Source organism: Centruroides vittatus, unplaced genomic scaffold, assembly GCF_030686945.1.
Source record: "Centruroides vittatus isolate TY-2023 unplaced genomic scaffold, ASM3068694v2 contig_980, whole genome shotgun sequence".
NCBI lineage: Eukaryota > Metazoa > Arthropoda > Arachnida > Scorpiones > Buthidae > Centruroides > Centruroides vittatus.
Window position 1 is genome coordinate 1,147,614 of NW_027122652.1, and position 20,908 is coordinate 1,168,521.

General features: G+C 29.2%; 2 protein-coding genes across 2 annotated transcripts in view; one reads left to right on the forward strand and one right to left on the reverse strand.

The window, feature by feature from the left end:
• LOC136985893 (neprilysin-2-like) overlaps positions 1–6,412 on the forward strand; it is a 97,490-nt gene extending 91,078 nt beyond the window's left edge. The window contains exons 20-21 of the mRNA XM_067283277.1: positions 2,313–2,383; positions 6,164–6,412. Of these exons, the coding sequence (XP_067139378.1) occupies positions 2,313–2,383; positions 6,164–6,266 (174 nt within the window). The 3' untranslated portion in view covers positions 6,267–6,412. The remainder of the gene's footprint in view (positions 1–2,312; positions 2,384–6,163) is intronic.
• Positions 1–20,908, reverse strand: part of LOC136985887 (serine/threonine-protein phosphatase 1 regulatory subunit 10-like) — a 660,716-nt gene that overhangs the window by 376,830 nt on the left and 262,978 nt on the right. The gene's annotated exons all lie outside the window — the stretch shown is intronic.

Below are 20,908 nucleotides of genomic sequence, written 5' to 3' on the forward strand. Positions count from 1 at the left end.
TAATAATAAAATAGCATCAATCCACCTGATAAACAAAATTTCAAAATTTACTGCTTATGTAATAAGTCGGATCTAAATTAAAAGGATTTTATATTTAAAAATTTTATCTGGTTAGTTATTGATGCGGAATTTTTATTGAAAAAATCCAGCAACGAGTTGTTTAAATTTCCCAACAAAATTTAAAATAAATTTCTGCAAAATTTCAGAAATTTTTGACAAAAAATACAGGAGTTATTAAGCTTCAAAGAGGATGAACAAAATCGTGCCCTTGTAACACTCACACCTATACACACACACTATCATCCATACATACAGAAAAAAGACATGAATTTTTTGTGTTTCTCGATGTTTCAAGGTCCTCTGAGTCAAAAAATGTAAAAATCTGGGGATGATCATTTTTTGACTGATCGCCATACTTTTCCTTTGTTATACATAACAGCCGGGAGAATAATAATACGTACAGTGATTGTTTCTGAAACTTAAACAGTGAAAATGAAACAATGCATTAATATTAAATATTGCTACAAGATTAAGATATTCGAAGAACCATCTATGACGAGGGAATTATGTCGAAGATTAAAGTGTGCGAGTAGTACGAGAGAGTGAAAGAAAGTGTGGAAGATGTGAAAGAAAATCCACATCTAGAAAGACAAGTGAACACACACACAACTCAAAGTTATCGCTAGGATTCATGAAACAATTGGACGAGATTGGCAGCAAAAGATTATCTAACCCACATTAATGATGTGTCACATGAATCTGTACATAGCATGTTCCGTGACAATCTCAAGATGCTCTGCACCGTAAGTGTGGTGTGCAATGAGTTTCGCAGTCCATTTGCTAAAAAAACAAGAATTCTATGCTTCCACCATCGCCTAGTCTGGCTCGGGTAGACTTTTTCTAAAGTTTAAGTAGAGTTTCGTTTCCTGTCATTGCCAGATGAGAGTGACTGTATCAGCCGTCCGGATGATGCCCAGAAACAAGCTTTAGGACTTTTTCTGTGAATGGTTGTGTTCAGCAGACTTAACAACATAATCGGACCGTTACATAAATTCTATTTCAATCATGTATTGACGTCATTAACTTCTTTACTACCTTCGGATTGTTATAAGTAATAAATAATCAAAGATGGTTGCACCTACATAGTAAATACTTACACATATAAATGCATAAATGCACAGAATGTACTATTACTAAATCAACACACATATATCAGCTGTAAAATACAAATTTAAGAATAAATTCAGTTTACCTCTTCGAATGTTCTTTGTGGAAACGAACAGAAGCTACTATAGCGCATCAACCACAGTAATTCATTATTTAGCAGATTAACTAACGTTATTTTACAGTTACTGCTACCACACCTCTAATGAATTAGAAATGTCCAGTCTTCTGAACGTAGTTAGTGATAGCAAATGGTCAGTATTTTGAATTATTGTAATTTATTATATCTATTTCACAATAAAATCATTTTACTGGCGAATTAAAAAAAAATGTATATAATTATAAATTTTCCGTATAATTATTAAACTCATTCCATATTATTTATTAAATTCACACACTTTGTAGGCTATATAAATAATACATATGTAACAACATAGCAATAAAAATAATACAACGTGTTATGATGTGCCGCCCTCTGTTGAGAAAGAAAGACAACAAATAAAGCCAACAATCAATCAACTAAACTTGGTTATTATATATTAATAATAGCTTCTTTTAATTTATCGACTGTTTGAAACTATGCCTCCTCTACAAACATCTCTGCTCATTATTCCCCATAAATTTTCTATTGGTTTCGGGACTTCTTGGTGGCCATTTCATAATATTAGTTTTTTGGACTTTAGCCAATCCTGTGTTGATGTTCACTTTTATGTAAGAGCATTATCTTGTTGATATGATATATCAAAAGGATAATGTCAAAACTCTTCGACTTGCTGCAAAAAATAAAAAGGTTTTTTTTTATTTTATTTTAAATTTGCTTTACACAACCTAAGCTGGTAAAGGTTTAACAAACTAACAAACTCTAGACAGAGTGTACAATCACTAGTGATTATCAATTATTTAAAATAAACTATTTTTTCCACATTCACTGATTACTTTAGTGAAGGTTTACATTTACTAGTAATAAATCACATTCACTGCAACCATTTTTTCTGTAATATACGTACTGTACATAATATATATATATACATATATACATAATTAGTTATACATACAGATATTTCATAACTAACTAGGTTAACAAAAGAATTATGTTTTTAAAGTATTTTTGTATACGTGTATATTGATTTAGACATTTTTTCTAATAGATGGAATGTGAAAAAGTATATGACATGAAAAAAGAATTCAGTTCTCCGTCTCATAGTCCAGGAATATACAGGTGAGAAATAATTTAACATTTCAATTAATTTCAACTTTTTGATAAGCTTATTTTATATAAAGCAATATTTATTTATTACATTTATAAGATTATATATATATTATTTATCAATATATATATATATATATAATAATAATAAATAAATATATATATATATATATTATCTTTTAAATGTTAATTATTATTTGACAATAAATACCAGATGTCTAATAATGTAATAACCCAATACATATATTGGGTTATTACATTATTAGACATGTGGTATTTATTGACAGATAAACATTGAAAAGACAAATTCATTTCAATCTGTTTATAAACAACAAAAGTTTTATAATAAATTAAGTTATATTCGATGATTGCTTAACATTTTGCATATTTTTATTTAAATTGTTTATTAGTATTTAAAAGATAATTTAATAAGTAATTTTGATCTGAAATTTTACAATTATACACAAAAGAAATGTGTTTTCAGAAGGAAAAACAATTGAATTTTTGAAAGAATTCCGGTGAAATTTAAAAATAAAACTGCAAATAATTGCACAAATATATTAAAGTAAGGCAAACGTATTTATTCTGGGAAAACAAATGCAAATATCATAACCAGAGATAATTTTTTTTTGTGAAAATTGCTCTCTGGCTTATAAAAAATTGCATTATGCGGCACATTCTAATAAAACGTAAATTTTTTTAACGCTGTTCCATCTTACACATCGTGAAAGAATCGTCAAAGATGAGAGATGGGAGGTACAGTAAGAAAAGAGTGATTGTTTAATTAAATGGTACACAACATGAATGAGTCGAAAAACTTACCTCTATTCCTGATTGACTAATTAGCTAAACTTTTTTAAAGGCGCCTCCACATATCACCGAATGTCTAGCAAACATTTCACTAGCACTGAGTAGTGCGGTGATTTACTTGTAATGAATATTCTTTATTCGCCATTTCCTACTCCTTGTCGGTAAATTCTGCCGAATCAAAGCGGACAAATATTTACCTCCACACATTCATACTGTCCATGCACACATTTGTGTTCACATTCGTGTATTTTCTTGATTTTGGTCATTATTTTCAAAATGGAAGGGTCTAATGAAACGGTAATTGAGTTGGGAAATATTTTTTCGCCAAAGAAAAAGAAATAACAGAGAAAAGAAAAAAAAGCAGCGCCAAGTCTTATTTTAAGGCAATACTATTTCTTCCTCTAAACACAATAGCTATCCTAATACTATATAGCCATTACATGTATGAAAGCTTATTATCTAAAATCTCTGATTCGTCAAGCAATTCATTGTTTTTATCATAAACTTTCCTTTTCTATTAATTTATTGGATGATTTGACTTTTTTAGGAACTAGATAGAGGTGTGTTACGTCAGAGATATCAGAAACTGTTTTCGCAAAGCAGGATTGTTTCTAAGAACAATCGTTATTTTGAGAATAAACTTAAAGATAAATATACTGTTTTGTGTGATATAATGAAACTAGCATATGCATTTGGTAGCTTCTCTCATCCGTAACTTTCAAAACTTATAAATGTATGCATCAATGCACACCTATCTATGAATGACATCATGATTCCAAATATAACATTAGATGCTTGTTGATATTAGGTACTATACGAAATTGGATATGCAAAACTATCAAGTACTAAAGACAATAAAATGGATAGTATTTTGAATATACGTACTTTTTCTACAATACAAACTGAGTCGTTTCTTTATGCAATAGCACATTCTTTGTATTCTCAGAAAATGTAGATAAACTAGCATTAGCTCTTATTACAAATTGTTACTTTTTCCAGTTTTTATGTATATAACACGGAAAATTATTATTTGATTCTCCGGGTTTTTTAAATCTTGACGTTTTGAGACTCCTGAAAAGTCAAATAAACCGGGAAAATTTCGTGAATGTATATGTAAATGCATTGTAGTGAGATGGGATGGTTCAATCCCAACACTCTTAAAACCGATAAATTTATTATATATAAAAGAATAAGATAATTGTAGCATATTTCGTCTATATACTGTACCTAATAGCGCCTAGGACTGCGGTAACAGAAGATGCAAACCTCATAGGGGAGAGGTAGGACATAAGAGGTATACGTTTGATTGTGACGGATATCGTAATAACAGCAAAGATAGCGATACATTTCGTAAAATACAAATCGTGATTAAACAGCACGAGTTAGGACACAGCATAAACGCATGCTATGACATCATCGGTTCTGAGCTGATGATGTGATGTAGAAGAGGATGAAACACAATATCCGACAACGTATTACAGTGACACGTATTCGAAAGTAAACTGACAATATTAACAATATTATTTCGGAATATGGCATAGCATAGAAGTCATTCCCTTAACATTGACAGAGTAAATTATTGATTTTGAGCGTAATGCATTTATTGTTTATAAATATAAAAACAATAGATAATTAATTGTAGTTACTCGTGATTTTTAGGGCGACATTTCTCGTAAAGCTTCTGAGATCAGTGATCTCAATTCTGATCCCGACCTTTATGTTGTGCCAACTAGGATTGAGCTCTATCTCTGCTCATGCTTCTGAATAAATTACCCAATAACTATATGCTTAAAGGAATACATTAAATAATGATACACTAAGGCATATAAAAATAAAATGTATTTATATATAATATAATTATATTGTTTTAAAGTTAACTTTTAAACTTTTGACAATATGAAAATGAGTGAATAACATTTTTCTATCATAATTATTTTTCATTGCGACATAACTAAATATAAATATTGATTGATAAATCAATTATTATTGTTTTTTAAATTTTAGTTAAATTTTTAAATTCAATCTATATATATAATCGAGACGAGTTGATAATAATAATAATTATAATAATAATAATAATCAGCGCAGAGCCCAAACGGTTAGGAGTTGAAAGTTGAAATTTGGTACGCAGTTAGGGTACGTCACGAGAACGCACACTAAGAAGGGATTATTCGAAATTCCTCCCCACGGGGGAGAGGGACAGGATTAAGTCTTAACACTTCCATCAACAATGGAAGTGTGAAGCAACAATGGAAGTGTTAAGTAACAATGGAAGTGTGAAGCAACAATGGAAGTATGAAGTAATAATGAAAGTGTCAACAATGGAAGTGTTAACAATGGAAGTGTTACGTAACAATGGAAATGTTAAGAGCCAAAACGGTTAAGAGTAGAAAGTTGAAATTTGGTACATAGTTATGGTACGTCACAAAAACGCACACTAAGAAGGGATTTTTCGGAATTTCTCCCCACGGGGAGAGGGACAGGATTAAGGCTTAACACTTCCATCAACAATGGAAATGTTAAGTATCAATAGAAGTGTTAAGTAACAATGGAAAACAAGAGAAGGCGACGTGCAAGATTTTGGAGGAAAAAAAAAGTAATATGTTAGAACATATTCGATTTTCAAATTTAAACAGATTAGTTCGGTTTTTCTCGACTTTTCTTCTTTAGAACATTCGATGAAAATCGAACGATATAATCAGAACACGTCGTGAAAATCGAACAATATTACAATATTCGATTTTCAAATTCGACCTTTTATTAAAAATATTTAGTTTGTTGATGAAATTACTCTTTTTCTGCTGTGACTATAACGTAATAATCTTAATCTTCGCTATCATTACTTTTGCCCGAGCAACGACGGGCCTATCTGCTAGTTGCTAATAATCGAAATAAATATTTTTCGTAACAATTTTTATATTAATTATCTTTAAGTTTTTCATTTGTTTCATATCAAATATATTAATTAGATGTATTTTTTAGATCTATTGGTCCTTTAAGGAATTTCCCGGACTTCTCAAAAGCGTTTAAATGTCCTAAGAACAGTTTCATGAATCCTGAAAATAAATGCACATTATTTGGATAAAAGGACATAAAGTTTCACACATTAAAAATATATTATTCTATGATATATTTTAGTTAGACTTATAAACAAATGAAAGAAGCCTGAGTATTTATTTAATTGACAGCAATATTAAAATCTTTTGAAATATTATTGGATAGTTATAGTGGTTTTTAGTTAAGAAGGATAAAATTCATACTTAATTGCATGAATCCTTCTTAAGTTGAAAACCACTGTAACTATCCAATAATATTTCTACTTACAGTTTTATAAAATATTAAATTTTTAAAATGCATACATACATTACTATCTCGTTAATAAAATACAGGTAGTCCCAAATTAAACTTGACATTTTCCAGCTGTCTACAACAAAAACTATTCATCAGAAAGTCATGAAAGTTTTTATTGAGATGATGGGAATTTTTTCTAAAGCAAACAAAATTAGTTTCAAAAACCACAACTAGAGGACGTATTATAGCTTTACACAGAACATAACTTGAGCTACACAAGTTATCTGTCTAATGTGAACAAAACATATTTAAAACATAATGGCCACCATCTGAAAACGTAAAACAACATGTTCAACAGTTGCATGCACTGTATGCCTAAGAACGTTACGCACATGACGTACTATGCTGTCCTTAAGGTCTGACAGCAAGGTTATGGAATCAAAATAAACCCAAGTGTTTGAGATAGCTCCAAGGTGAAAAATCGCATGGATTGAAGTCTGGGGATCTTCCAGGCAATATCCAACCATTAAAGCTTAAAAACGCCCTCTAGTGGTGGTTTTTGGAACTATTTTTTGGTTTGCTTTAGAAAAAGTTCCCATCATCTCATTAAGGTATTCCTAAAAACTTTTATGACTTTCTGATGAATAGTTTTTGTTATAGCCAGCTAGGAAATGTCACGTTTAATTTCGGACACCTTGTATAATATATTTAAGGATTATACAAAAGCTTTGTAAATAACAAAATACAAATTTTTAAAGATGAAAATTGTCAGTAATAAACACTTGTATGCACTTTATGTTGATGTGTATTGTATATAAATTAATAAAATACTTTATTTTATTAAAACAAATTATTTGTGTATACATGATTTTAAATCATAATACCATATATTATTTGAACAATCTTTCATGTCACAGATTCATAGATATAACTTAAAGCATGTTCAGTTTAATATTTATCCAGGCTATAAAGAGATCTCTTCAGCATTGTACTAGTATTTGCATATTAAAATGCACTAGTTCCACTGAAATGTTTACAGTAAAATAAATTCGTTCAAGCAAAGGACACTGTAAATCGCGTGGTAATTCCAATGCAATACATAAATTTTCCCATCTCTCTGGAGTGCGTGGAAATCATCTCCAGAAGATTTCGCATAACGTACAGTACAAAACATATACTGTAAAAAAATAAAAACTAACTTTGAATAAATTAATACAAAAACAAACTGACTGATTTTATTATAGTATAAGTACAGTACACGTTGAAAAAAATCTAGCAACGAACTGCATAACTTACTAAACTACTAAAATTAATTTTTACAGTATAAATTTTTAATTATAATAAATAAAATTGTGAATGGCGCCATCTGTTATGAAATTTTGTTATAAAAATATTTCTATATTTTCAATTATTATAAAATGGCAAACAGCTTAATTTTGAGGGTACAGATGAGTTTCATAAAAATTGTAAATGCTAACAACGAATAGTCATCTTCATTATGTTCGACCCCTTTTGAGATATGACGCATGACATCCCTTTAACTTCTCACTCCGCTCGGCCTTTCACAATCAAACTTTAATAGCATCAATGTCCCTTACACGTAAGCTACCATGCCAAATTTCGTTTCTTAATCTTTACTCCATCCTGAGATATTAAACGAAATAGACGTTAACAAACCCAAACACACAATCCACTGAATTTTTTCCTTTTATTACTTTTTTGAGTTAAGAATGTCTCAAAACGTGGAGATTTGCAAAAAAGTCTGCGAGGTTCGAATTTAACACGATTTCAATACTTTCCCTTGTTACTTAACTTAAAAACAGGAAAGGTAAAAGAAAATAAATAATCTTGCTTTGTACTATTGACAAAATACAATACAGTAGAGCGTCGATAAGTGGAACCAATTGGAGACTGGGGTCCTTCCAGTTAATGATTTGTTCCAGTTTCCGACTTTGTACGAAAAAATACATTAACCTGTCCGATGTTCAAATTTTTCTCCGTTGCGTATCGCTTCCTGTTGAATTTTTCTCCGTTGCGTGTCGCTTCGTGTTGAATTTTCGTCGATTTTAAGCCTAACGAAAATTTTTATAATAATCATCGAGGCTATCGTATCGTTAAAAATTATTTCTGCATTTTGTACAAACAAAATAAATATATTAAAGAATATAAAAAACATGAAAATTATACTTTAGAAGTAAATTTAGTATCAAAAACATTCGATTCAGCACGACACAGTCCGACTGAAAATCGTTCCACTTACCGGCCATTCCACTTACCGACGTTCCACTTATCGACGCTCTACTGTATATACAATATAGGCCACTGTATATATAGTACCGTTTCCGTGTAAAATTGCAATATATGTATACTGTATATTCGAAATTTAATTGAGTTGAAAATCTAAATGTTGAAAACTTTTCTATATCTATAAGTCTGATTACAGCATAACAGATGTGTTCAATTACATATAAAGAAATCCGATTAACAGTGAAACACGCTAATGTGTACTCCGGAGTAGGAATAAAATTTATTAACAATACTGTAAGTCAGACTCCTAACGCAGGGTTAAGTTTGGAATGCGAAGCGTGCGTCTGGTGCTTTTATTTTAGTGTGCGGTCAACCGTGAAACCGAATTGTTTTTTTTAAATTTCTAATGCGAAATGGATAAATTGTCCTAACTTGTCTTACAAATTTTCCAATTTGCTTACAGCTACAGAAGAATGATTAAAATGCGTGGCAATATTTCTATTAACTGTGGTTATAGTTTTCGCATCTTACTGAGAAAATTTGCATTCTTTTAGTGTCAGCTGCAGTGTTTGTGTAAAGCATGATAATGCCTCTAAGTTGCAATCCCTGATTCCAGCTACCATATTTGCTCCAGAATCGTGTAACTTGTGGGAACCTTCAAAGGTTTGCATCATCAATAGCTTTCTGAATTTTTGACTGAACTTTTTCAAATGTATCATGGGTGATATTTTCAGAAAAATATTTTTTGTTGGGAATATTGTAATTAGGAACGATTTTTTTAGTTTTTTCAAATGTTCCGCATTAAATCTTAACAAATGTATTTATTATAATGTGAAATCAAAGGAAACAAACTGAAATCCAACAGAATTACTTGTTTATATATGTTTAGAAAACGAATTATCAATGTGGACGTATGAAACCACAGTTCAGTTAGAATGAAATTTTATTCGTCTGATAAATTATGAATTTTTCATTAATTTTGTTCTAATAAACTCTTCACATAGATGACATTTCAGAAAATCGAACAGCTGAATTTTTTAAAATTAAATATCTGACTTGGGAAATTTTGCAGGTTTTTGTGACTGCAAATCGTCTGAACTACGGCCTCTTTTTCTTAAGACTGAAAAAATTATTTGGAAAACTGAAACTACTCGTTGGTAGAAACTTCTCTGTTCTTTGTTTTCTAATTCCATTACTGATGTTTCAGCGTTGTTTGTTTCGCCATTTTCTTCGAGTTAATCAGTATCCATAGGAATGGCGTGATCAACTTCGCTATCCGAATCTTCAATTTCCACGAAGAATTCATCTGAGAATTCGTCTGTTTCACTCGAAATATCGTCACTTAAATTTTGCCAAGATTCGATAGGAGTGAAACTTTCTTTTCTCAGGTTATAAACCATTTTCGATTTTTTCATCCTAATTTATGAGAAGATTGAAAATTCGATTAAATTTAATCTAAAATATTTCCAAACAAAAGGTATTTCCATTGTTATGGGACTCGTTTAATTCTAAATATAGATCTATGTAAATCAGGGGTGTCCAACCGTTTTGTTTCATTGGGCCGCATTGGAAGAAGTCATGGAGTTATGGGCCACAAGTATATATAATATACTTGTGGCCCAATCCTTAAATAAACAAGTACATTTAAGGATTAACATATTTAGATTGTAGTAATAAGTATTAAAACTTTATCAGAAAAAAAAATATTTAAAAAAATTACTTCTACAGACACTTTCGATTTTTACTTAGAAATAGATAAATTCATTTATTATAAAGGAGACAAACAAAAATTTATTTGAAAAACACAAATATTTGTTTTATTTGGGTCTCTAATTAATAAAAAACGACGAAACGCCCTTTTAAAGTGCATTTTTATTCGACTAATATATTTGTAAATAATATATAGCCCAAAAAGTAGCCAATGCGCCAAATGATATTTTTACGCCAAACTGAAAAAGGTAGCCAAATTTGGCGCAAAGTAGCCAAATCTTGCAATACTGGACGGAATACTAAATAAAGCTGGAGTTGGGACTCAAAGGATTATGGACCCAAATGCAGGGAAAGGAGAGGAAAAACAAAAGATAAAGAAGTGAGGAAGGTTGGAAAATTAATATTTGTCAATATTTGCATAACAGAAGATCTATTTAACCTTTCTCACTACTTTTCATCTTTTGGCCTTTCTTTGTTTTTCCTTGATTTGGGGTCTATAATCCTTTCAGTCACAACTCCAGCTTTATTTAGTATTCCTTCCTCATTCACACATTTCCAAATATTTGAAAATATTTCTTTTCCACTCAAAAATAAAATATGTATAAACGTTTACGGCTTTGTGAAACTTCTTTGTTAAATTTATGCTGTTGAAATAAATAAATAATAAAAAAATATAAAAAATTGTCGGTTTTGTTTACACGTTTATTGGGCCGCATGCGGCCCGCGGGCCGCGGGTTGGACACCCCTGATGTAAATGATACTCGAAAACAAAATCTCATTAACTGCTCTACATGAAATCATCTCTCTCAGAACCCCACTTTTAAATTAGAATAATTAACAAGAGTTTCCTCCATATTTGGATTGGGTTGAATCGATGGGATAAGAAAACGCAACACAATGGGCACTCTACTAAACGGGGATCCTCCCTGGATAACTTTCTACGAGAAACTGGTTGCTATTTAGACGTTAGACAGGTAAAGACGATCTGGAAAACTGCACGCGAACCCTCGACCAACTGCAGTGTTCGGTGGTTTTATCCACTCGACGGTTGTCCGGATTTGTTACGTAGAACATGGTACAGAATAGAATATGCACCAGCAATTAATATTAATTACCGGGCCAATCTGTGGCCATCATTATTTCTGTATCTAATAAGAATGATGGTAACGAACTAGACGATAGAATGATAATGTACAATTAAAAATATCAATATTTAAATGTTCTAGTAAACACTAAAATTTTATTTTGAAACATGATTTAAAAGTATTTTATATTTGTTTCAAAATATTTTTAATGTTATAGCTTTAAAGAAACGTTTTAAATAAATATAGAAATAAAAACTTAAAGACTGACCGGTAAGTTGTTATACTTTACCTTTCTCGTTGTCAACACTGTTTTATGACAATTAATTTGGTTATTGTTGCTCTCGATAATTGTCGACGTTTATTCGAAACTTAAGAATTAAGCCTATTGTCTTTTGGAAGAGATGAAAAAATTTTGTAAATTTTAATTATTAAATCTTATATTTTTACAAACATCAAATAATAATCATACAATTTTCACAGAACATTTTCCAATAATCATTTAGTGTGTGTATTTTATATTCCATGAAATTTACAGAATGTTGTGTGTTTTTAAACGAAATTGTTCTCATTAAATTCCACGAAAACAATTTATTAAACACTTGTTCATTTATATGCAGAATGGCGGCTTGATTTTCGATGACCTCTAAACATTTTGTGTATTCTTAATTACTTATCTCTTTCAGGTTTATAATTCTTAAATAAATAAACGTATAAATGTTTGGTGTTTAGCTACGTGTATAGATGTGTCTGACATATGTGTTGTGTAACTTATCGTAGACCTAGGACATCAAAACAAAAAAAACACATAAATAATTATAAAAACCATATAGGTTAATTGTATTTAAAAAAATCCTATTTACTTCCACGTTGAAAAACATTTAATTAGAAGTCCTCTAACAAATAAGTAGTTTCCTGAAATGAAAAATCATCGGATAAACCTGCATGCATCATCTTATATACTTTAAGTTACTACTCATTAAAAGTTTTATCTCGTTTATTGACTATAATTTTGAAAACGTTTTTTATAAAATCTACTCTCCTGTTTATTAAAGATAATTTATTTTTAAATAGTTTTATAACGTTTGCAAAGCGTATAATTTTGTTACCTTCGAGCCGTGGTTACGAGATATTTTCTTGATATCATTAGTACATTAAAAAAGTGAGCATGCATGATTTAAAAAATGATATTTAATTAAACTTACTCAATAATTTATAAAATATTAGAGTATAAAGTATGATAGATTGTAAAAATAGCAAGTAAGTTTGTAATCAATGAAAATGTATATTAATAATTCATACAAACAATTTATCGAAATGTTTGATTATAAACGTAAATACCAGACAAAAGTGGACAGACGTTTATTTCGTAACAAATTATAAAATTATGCAAGAAATATTGGAAAATACCAGATAAAACTAGGATACATTATAAGCTATTGTAATGTATTAAAAATGTGACAGATAACATTAAAAAATAAAGTAATAAGAAAGTCATGCATTGATACTTATGTTTTCTGCGAAACAACACAAACAATTTTTAAAGTTATGTAGCAAAAAAAACGTTGCAATTAATTAAAAAATTGCCATTAAGAGTTCAAAAAATGCAGACAAAATTAATGCAAAATTGATTTAAAATAATTATAAAAACTAAAATTAAATTAGTACTAAATTAAAACTAAAAGTAGTAATTAATTTTTAAATTTAATTAAGTTTAAAAATAATATAAATAATGATTAAAACTCTGTCCTTTATACCGAAACCAAAACTAAAATTAAAAATAAAATAAATGAACAATGATTTATTGTGTCATCGTGACAATGCCGGGTTACAAGTTTTAATCATATTTTTAATTTATTTCATTTAAAATATATGCTCTCCATCTCAAATTAGAACTGTAGTGACTTGTCCCTGTATATCATACTTTTCCTCTGTAAATGGAGTCGTGCCGGTCATATATCTAGCTCCTTTCAGGGGAAGTTTTGAATTGAAATAACGTGACTTCCGGTTCGCATCAGAAGTTCATATACTAATCCCATGCTAGCTAGTTATCCCACTTAAAATTTGACGTTGAGTAAGGTCTTAAACGAAGATGGTATTTAAGGTATGAAATATCATCAAATATACATTGTGATAAAAAAAATTGTTTTCATTGTCACCATTCACATCTGTTGTAGCCCCCCAAAAAATGAAAAGTACTGCAAGAAAGAATAAAGAATGGAACTGCAATGTATGAAAGTTATTTAAAAATACTTTATATAATAAAAGATACAAAATTTTAAAGGTTTGCAAGTTTTATAATAATTACAATGCATCTTACGTTAAAATATAATTTTATTCATTTTCAGATTTTACATAATGAATCAAAAAGGGATTCATTTGTCGAATTTGACAGTTTTATAATTGCAAAATTAAACGAAAATGCCTAAAAAAGAATCACTGGAAACCCGATTTATATATTTTTTTGTTTGCATCATGGAGAAGAATGAGTGAACAGTTCAGAAGACAAAATGTTTTTGTGTTTATTTCTTTATTTCTTTCTTTAAAAAGTGTTGATTTATATGGTATATTTAAGTTATTTTATATAATAAAATGTTTTATAAAATAGGTATGCATTATACAATTAAAATACAAAAACTTCATACTTCACCATTTATTCATTTTACTATAATACAGTACTGTACATGCAGCTGAAGTTTTAATTCCATTAGACTATTATGATTAGTTAATGGTGTCTTAATTCTCTGTGATGCTGCTTAATTATGATCTTTTGATACCTGAAATCTGAATAGGATTGATTTTACTAATAAGCAAATAATATATAAATAAATAATAACCATAATAAAATATATATGGTTATTATGGTTATTATTTTAAAGGATGAGGCTTCATTACTCTTCTATTCCTACACTCCCTCATCACTCACAAAAACATATAGAGAGTTGTCTTCCTATATGTAGTAGCTTATCTGGAGTAAAATTTATTTAGTTCGTATCTACTGCTTAGTTCAATGATGATGCATTCCAAATGGAAGAATCATTGTCTTCCATTTGTTCCTGTATCCACATAAATAAAGGATAGTCAGCACTAACAACAGCCATCATTGCAATACTACAAAATCTAATAAATTTACAACTATTCAACTTGAAAATTATCAGGAATAAGTAATTATCTTTGCAAATATAAAAATTGATTTCTATATAAGCATAACTTTATAATTAAAATAAGCTAATCCAAAATACATCCAAAGTATGTTCATACTTCCTATCTACTGCACCAAGATATTGTGGAAACTGCCACATTTCTTCAAATTCATTTGCAATTCTTAACCATTCAGTCTGCATTGAAGGTAAGTAAGAAAATAAATTATTTTAAGCTTAATTCTTTATTATATTAAGCATGAAGTATTTTAATGTGAAAAATCATACTTTAATAGCAGAAAATCAGTTTAAAGTAATAGAAAATAACAATACAGTAATTACATTTTAAGTGTTTAAATTGCCCTTATCTTTATCACAAGAATATTTAATATAAATATATTTTTAATTTTATAATCTATTATATATATATATATAATATATTGTTATTATATACAATAACAATAAATTATAAAAATATACTTTGTAGTGTGTTACTATAGACCCGCTCCTGCAACTTGTAACTGTTGCGGTTTCAGTTGCCTGTATAGCTTAAAATTTGCAAATTGTCATAAGCAAAACATAAGCAAAACTTCCTAGCCCTCTACTACTCATACGACACGTTTTAAGATGTAAATACTGTATAATAAACAAAGAACTTTGAATCAATGAACTGCTCCCGATCTGTGAAATATTATCTCATTTACATCCTGAACATAACCAGCCGATGGCCGAGTCGGTTAATTAAGACATCGGTTTTGGAAATGCGGGACCGACTGCTGGCTGAGAGTCAGTTATTACACTCTGCTGAAGTACTGTACTTAGAGAAAAGATATCACCGATAAAATTAATATATGCGTTGAAAAATATTGAAAAAACATTGCATTCCTTCTCACAAGATTGTACGAATTAATCCACAGATTTCACGGATAAACCATATTATCGCATAAATGACGGAAAAGATTTATCGATATAATAGAAACAATGGATATCAGAAATTAAAGAAAACATTTCTATAAATTTAAAACAAAATATTATCACGTTTCATCTAAAAATACACAAAACTTTATTTTGTTTGTTTTTAATAACATTAATGTAATAGCGTAATCAATTCAACAATACTGTAAAAAAATAAACATTTAATAATTGCGTGATAGGACAATTTACAATAACTGAAGACAGACAGCAATCCAGTCCCTGAACGCCTCTTCTGTATTTCTTCGTTCTGTTCCCTTCCTCATCTTTCTTTGTCTCTTTCTTTCTCTTCAGACCCATCGGTCTTTGTCTTTTATTTTCTCCTAATCACCTGGCGTCTGCTGATTGGTTGGGCTCCACATTCCATTAGCTAATTCGGCCGATACTCAGTCTGCTGATTGGCTCAGACTCGCTGATCGGCTAGTCATCGATTTCAAGAAAGAGAAAACAAACACAAAACAAACAAAACAATGAAGCAAACAACTTAAATTAATTAATATTCAAGTTATATAAAGGAATTGCTTCTTTTAAAGATCTACAAATCATACTTTTACTGATATTGTAGGTGTCTATTATTGATGCCGTCAAGAGTTAACGAATTATATGCCTCTACGACTTCATTCACAGTTGGTGATAGTTCTGTTCTGTTCATCTTCTTTCTAGCACACTGTTTTGAAAAAATCTTTGGTAGTTTCAAGATTTGTTCAGCACTCTTCGAATTTTTTAATATATTTATAAACAGTATTCTTACTTACTCCAACTCTGACAGCGATTTCACGATTACTAGAATATAAGGTTGAAGTGTGACGAAAAAGCATCTAGAGACACCAGCAAGTCAGGTTGTAATGAGACAGTGACCATATAAGGAACGCTTTTCTATTGGCACGTTTGTGATCACACGACTTTAAGCCACCATTATTGTTCCAAACAACGTGTTAGCGAGATCGGAACGAAAGCTTCGTGGATAAATTTTATCACCTCTACGTTCGTTGTCTGCAAACAAATCAAAATGAATTAAAGGATATTATAAGTATATATAAAATACTTCGAATGACGATATACTGTTTATTTGTATTAATCATAAGTTTTTGAGTTTTATGCTAGTTGCTATATACTGATATTCTTTAGTTAAGTAAACAAAAGTTATTGTTTAATTTAACTTATTTTACACTTTATTACTTCTTAGAGTATGACTGGATGTGCCGCTTTCGGCTGCACAAATCGCAGCGAGAAAGAACTTTTGATGAACGTTTTATATAAAAGGTAATGAATTAAATGAAAATTATAATTTCTTTTATAATTTTGAAAATAAATGGCATTAGTTAACCTGGTAGATAAGAGGGACAACGCGATACTTTTGTTCTCCGAGACGATTCCTATCATTTTGTTACGTTTATTTCATCTATTTTTAGAGCATAACATAAAACAACTTTAATTACGTATTAACATTCAGGATATTAAAAAAAAGAATTGGTTCGTCACTCATCGCGTTGGGTAAATGTTCATCATAAACAAATTCCAAAAGTTATTAAATAGTATATTAAATAAACAAATAATAATAGTAAAGATTAATTCTAAAAACGAAAAATGACGTTTATTTTCTTCTGCCCGAATTTCCATTTAAGTATGTGCTAGATTAATTCTATTTTCCCAACTAAGTATAGTATGTGGCTATGGCTAAATAAGCAATTTGAAAAAAACATGGCGGCGCTTATCTGTATGACCACTCAATATAGGCTCTCTAGGCCCGAGTTGCTGATAGCGCCGCCTTGGTAGCAGAGCTTGTCTTTAGACAGTTTTAGGAAGTTTTTCTCACCTTATATCATAGTAATCGTGGCGATGTCATCGGGAGAATATTCTGGTATATTATTAACAAAATTTTAATCTCATTAGAGATGATTACCTTTTGCTTATAACTAACAGTTTCTTCAAAATCTTCTGAAGATAAATCCATTATGACATATAAGCTCTACCAATACTATTCTTGCTCTTCCCGTTCTGTGTTTTCTCTTTTCTTTGTAATAACGTATTGCGGTATAATACATGAAACATATCCAAAACAAAATACAACAAAAATCGAAAAAGCATTGAAAACTCTTACTAATATAGCTTTTCTTGATAGCTAGTTTTTATACGTGTAATTTTTGCTGCAATTAATAATTATAAATATTTACGCATGTCTTCTTTTAAAGTAAACATACCATGATTTTCGTTCTATTTTATTACTTATTATTTTATAATGACTGTTGATAATGTAATTTTTATGATAGAAACCAAATGGTAATTTTATGCGATATTTAACCTTCGTTTTGTTGTTCTTCTTTAGCCTACCATTTCAGAAATGTGGCCTAATAGATTACATATGAAACAATTGGAATATGTATGATATGTAATATGATTCATATGTAATGAATTAGTACATATTTTTAAAATTAATTACTTCAAATATCGAACGAACAGCCGGATTCCTTCCGAACTACTAAGGATAAATAATTACTAAGCAATTTTGCAAACAAAGAAGCGTGGAAAAAGAACTACATGCATAATATCCTTTTAAAGAAATTTATTTTCTCAACCATTTAAAACAGAGATTTAGAATACAGAGACATAAACTACATAACTACAGTATTATATACACTTTTCTATCGCTTTTAAAGTTTTACATAAGTATTACTAAAAAATAATGTATAAAATTATTTTTAAATATTAATTTAGGATAAATGGTAACGACTTTTGGCAACTGAGGGCGCAGATAATAAGTTCATTGGGAAACGTTTATATTTTTTTCATTCGTTTGCTATTCGATGAGTGCAGGTAAAAAGAAAATACTTATGTAATCAAACTGTACAATATTTCTAAAGTAGCCAACCTTTGTGTCATCTTTGTATTTGTCTCAATTCAATTTTGATTAATTTTTACTTAAGGTTCGATTAAATACAGCCTAATTGTATTTTTTATTCATTGCTCTAAAATATATCATGTGCAATCATGTAATATATTGTTTATCATACTCTATTATAGAAAAACGTACATATCCCTACGATTTTTCACCTTGTGTTTGCTTATATACTAAATTCATTTTAATTTATAAACATTTCGTAATTAAGCTCGATTCAAATTAAGTAAAATTTTCACGCATCACAAGTGATAAAATGAGAGAAGCAGAAGTTCGTCTTTCCAAAATTAATCCAACGAGAATTAACATTGCAAATCATGTGATAACATATTTTATCATCAATTACCATTTTCTTTTGCATGTTAAAGCAAATTATTAAATGAAACTGATAAGAACTTAATTGAAGTATTCCAAAAGACAAAAAAGGTTTGAATAAATTGGAAAATTACGTAATTTTCTGAAAAAGTTACGCACTGAACGCTTGAAAAAACAATTACTGAAGTGACTGTTCGCGTAATGCCAATTGAGTTTTACATTATATTTAATGTCATTATATACCATTGCTTACTATAATGAACACAGCGCTGACAAAATTCGAATTTCTAACGATTGATTTTTGATTAACAAGACCGTTTTCATTAAGACCGTTAATTTGACGTTAGATGAGATTTAAAAGTATGTAATTCATAATCAAAATTATATTTTAAAAAAATAAAGACGTATAATTTCTATTATTAATACTGTACTATTCCTACACACGATATGTTTTAATATAATATAATTTCTGTGAAATGAGATATAAATTTAAAATTATATTTTGGATTTTATTATATTATTTATATGGAAATTTGATAAACCGTAAAAATCAATTCACAAGTATTATTTCCCTACTACAACATACAAGTACTATTCCCCTCTATTTCATTTTTTCTAGCTTCCAAGATTTCCTTTGTCTATTCTCTATCTCACTTAAATGCTATTATTATTTGTAATTTCTAATGACAGAATATAACTTAAAAAAAAACATTAAAAACCATAGAATGCTCATTATGTAATGATATATTTCTAGAAAGGATGTATTTGATCCCAAACATTTTTGTTTGTACTTTCTTTCTCTTCGGTTACTATTCTGTATTATATAAACTTTTATAAATACGAATTTTTAAAAGTTCCCAATTGAAGCTTAGATATTTTACAAGTATAATTTCTTTTATAACATTTATCGATAAAATGAGTGTAGAATCGTACATACAGTATAGCATAACATTAGAGAATTGTAAATTCGACATGAATAATTCTGATATTGATATAAAGAGAGTAATGTTAACGAGTTACTTTTAATGTTTCTCAATCAAATTAAAAATAAAACTGAAAGAAAAATCTTAATATAATTTAATATATAAAAAATATAAGATTACAATAATAATAAGAAATGAGAATTTATATTAAAAGTATAACTTATTTATTATCCTGCAAGTATCAATTAGTTATTTGTAATCTGTACGTTCAAAAGTAGGTCTATATATAATATGCTATATGCTTGACTGCTAAAATATTTAGTTTATATTCGAAATCTATAGCACAAAATATTCATTATTTATCTAAATAAGGGCTTATACAATTGAGATCCGTAATGTAGACCGATGCCACCTCGGATAAAACGGACGGCTAACAGCCATTTCGGATTAAAAATTACAAATATAAAAGATTTATATAGTATCACTTATGTTATTATAGTTATATTTTAATATGAACGATTTGCCTCGTATTGAAGTTAAATGATAAAAAGCAACAGAAACGAATCACTTTTTTAATACATGTGATAACATTTAAACTTTATTTAACATTTTATTTACAGTTTAAACTTTATTTTAAGAATTGCATGGCAAGAAAAGTTGTGTATTTACTGACACGGTTGCATGTGATTATACGGAATCTCTCTCGAATAATCGCAGTTCTACTGTATCATTTTTATACGTACTAATGTTTAAACCTTTATTTATTTATTTTTTACGATAATATCAGCTTTTCTACGATACATTATTACCGGCTCTAGGTAGAATTAAATTGTAACTCAGCACAGGGTGCCGACAGGAAATGGGCGCACTTTACACTAATTTACATAGGTTAGCAAAATTAGAGAACACCAAAACCTCTCTTGTACAGAGCGCAGATAAGGCACAGGGGGTCATTATGGCCAAGATATAAGGCTAGAGCTGGTATTGCCTTTAAAACTTAATGCTTTGGGAAAGAAAGAGAATAAAATAAATATTTGAATAATGCGAATTTTATTTTCTAGTGTCTAAATGATAAGAATATTTAAGCCAGTTTTACGGTAGCAACGATCTTACCTATAGCATATTTTTAAAAAGATATTACTTAATTTTAA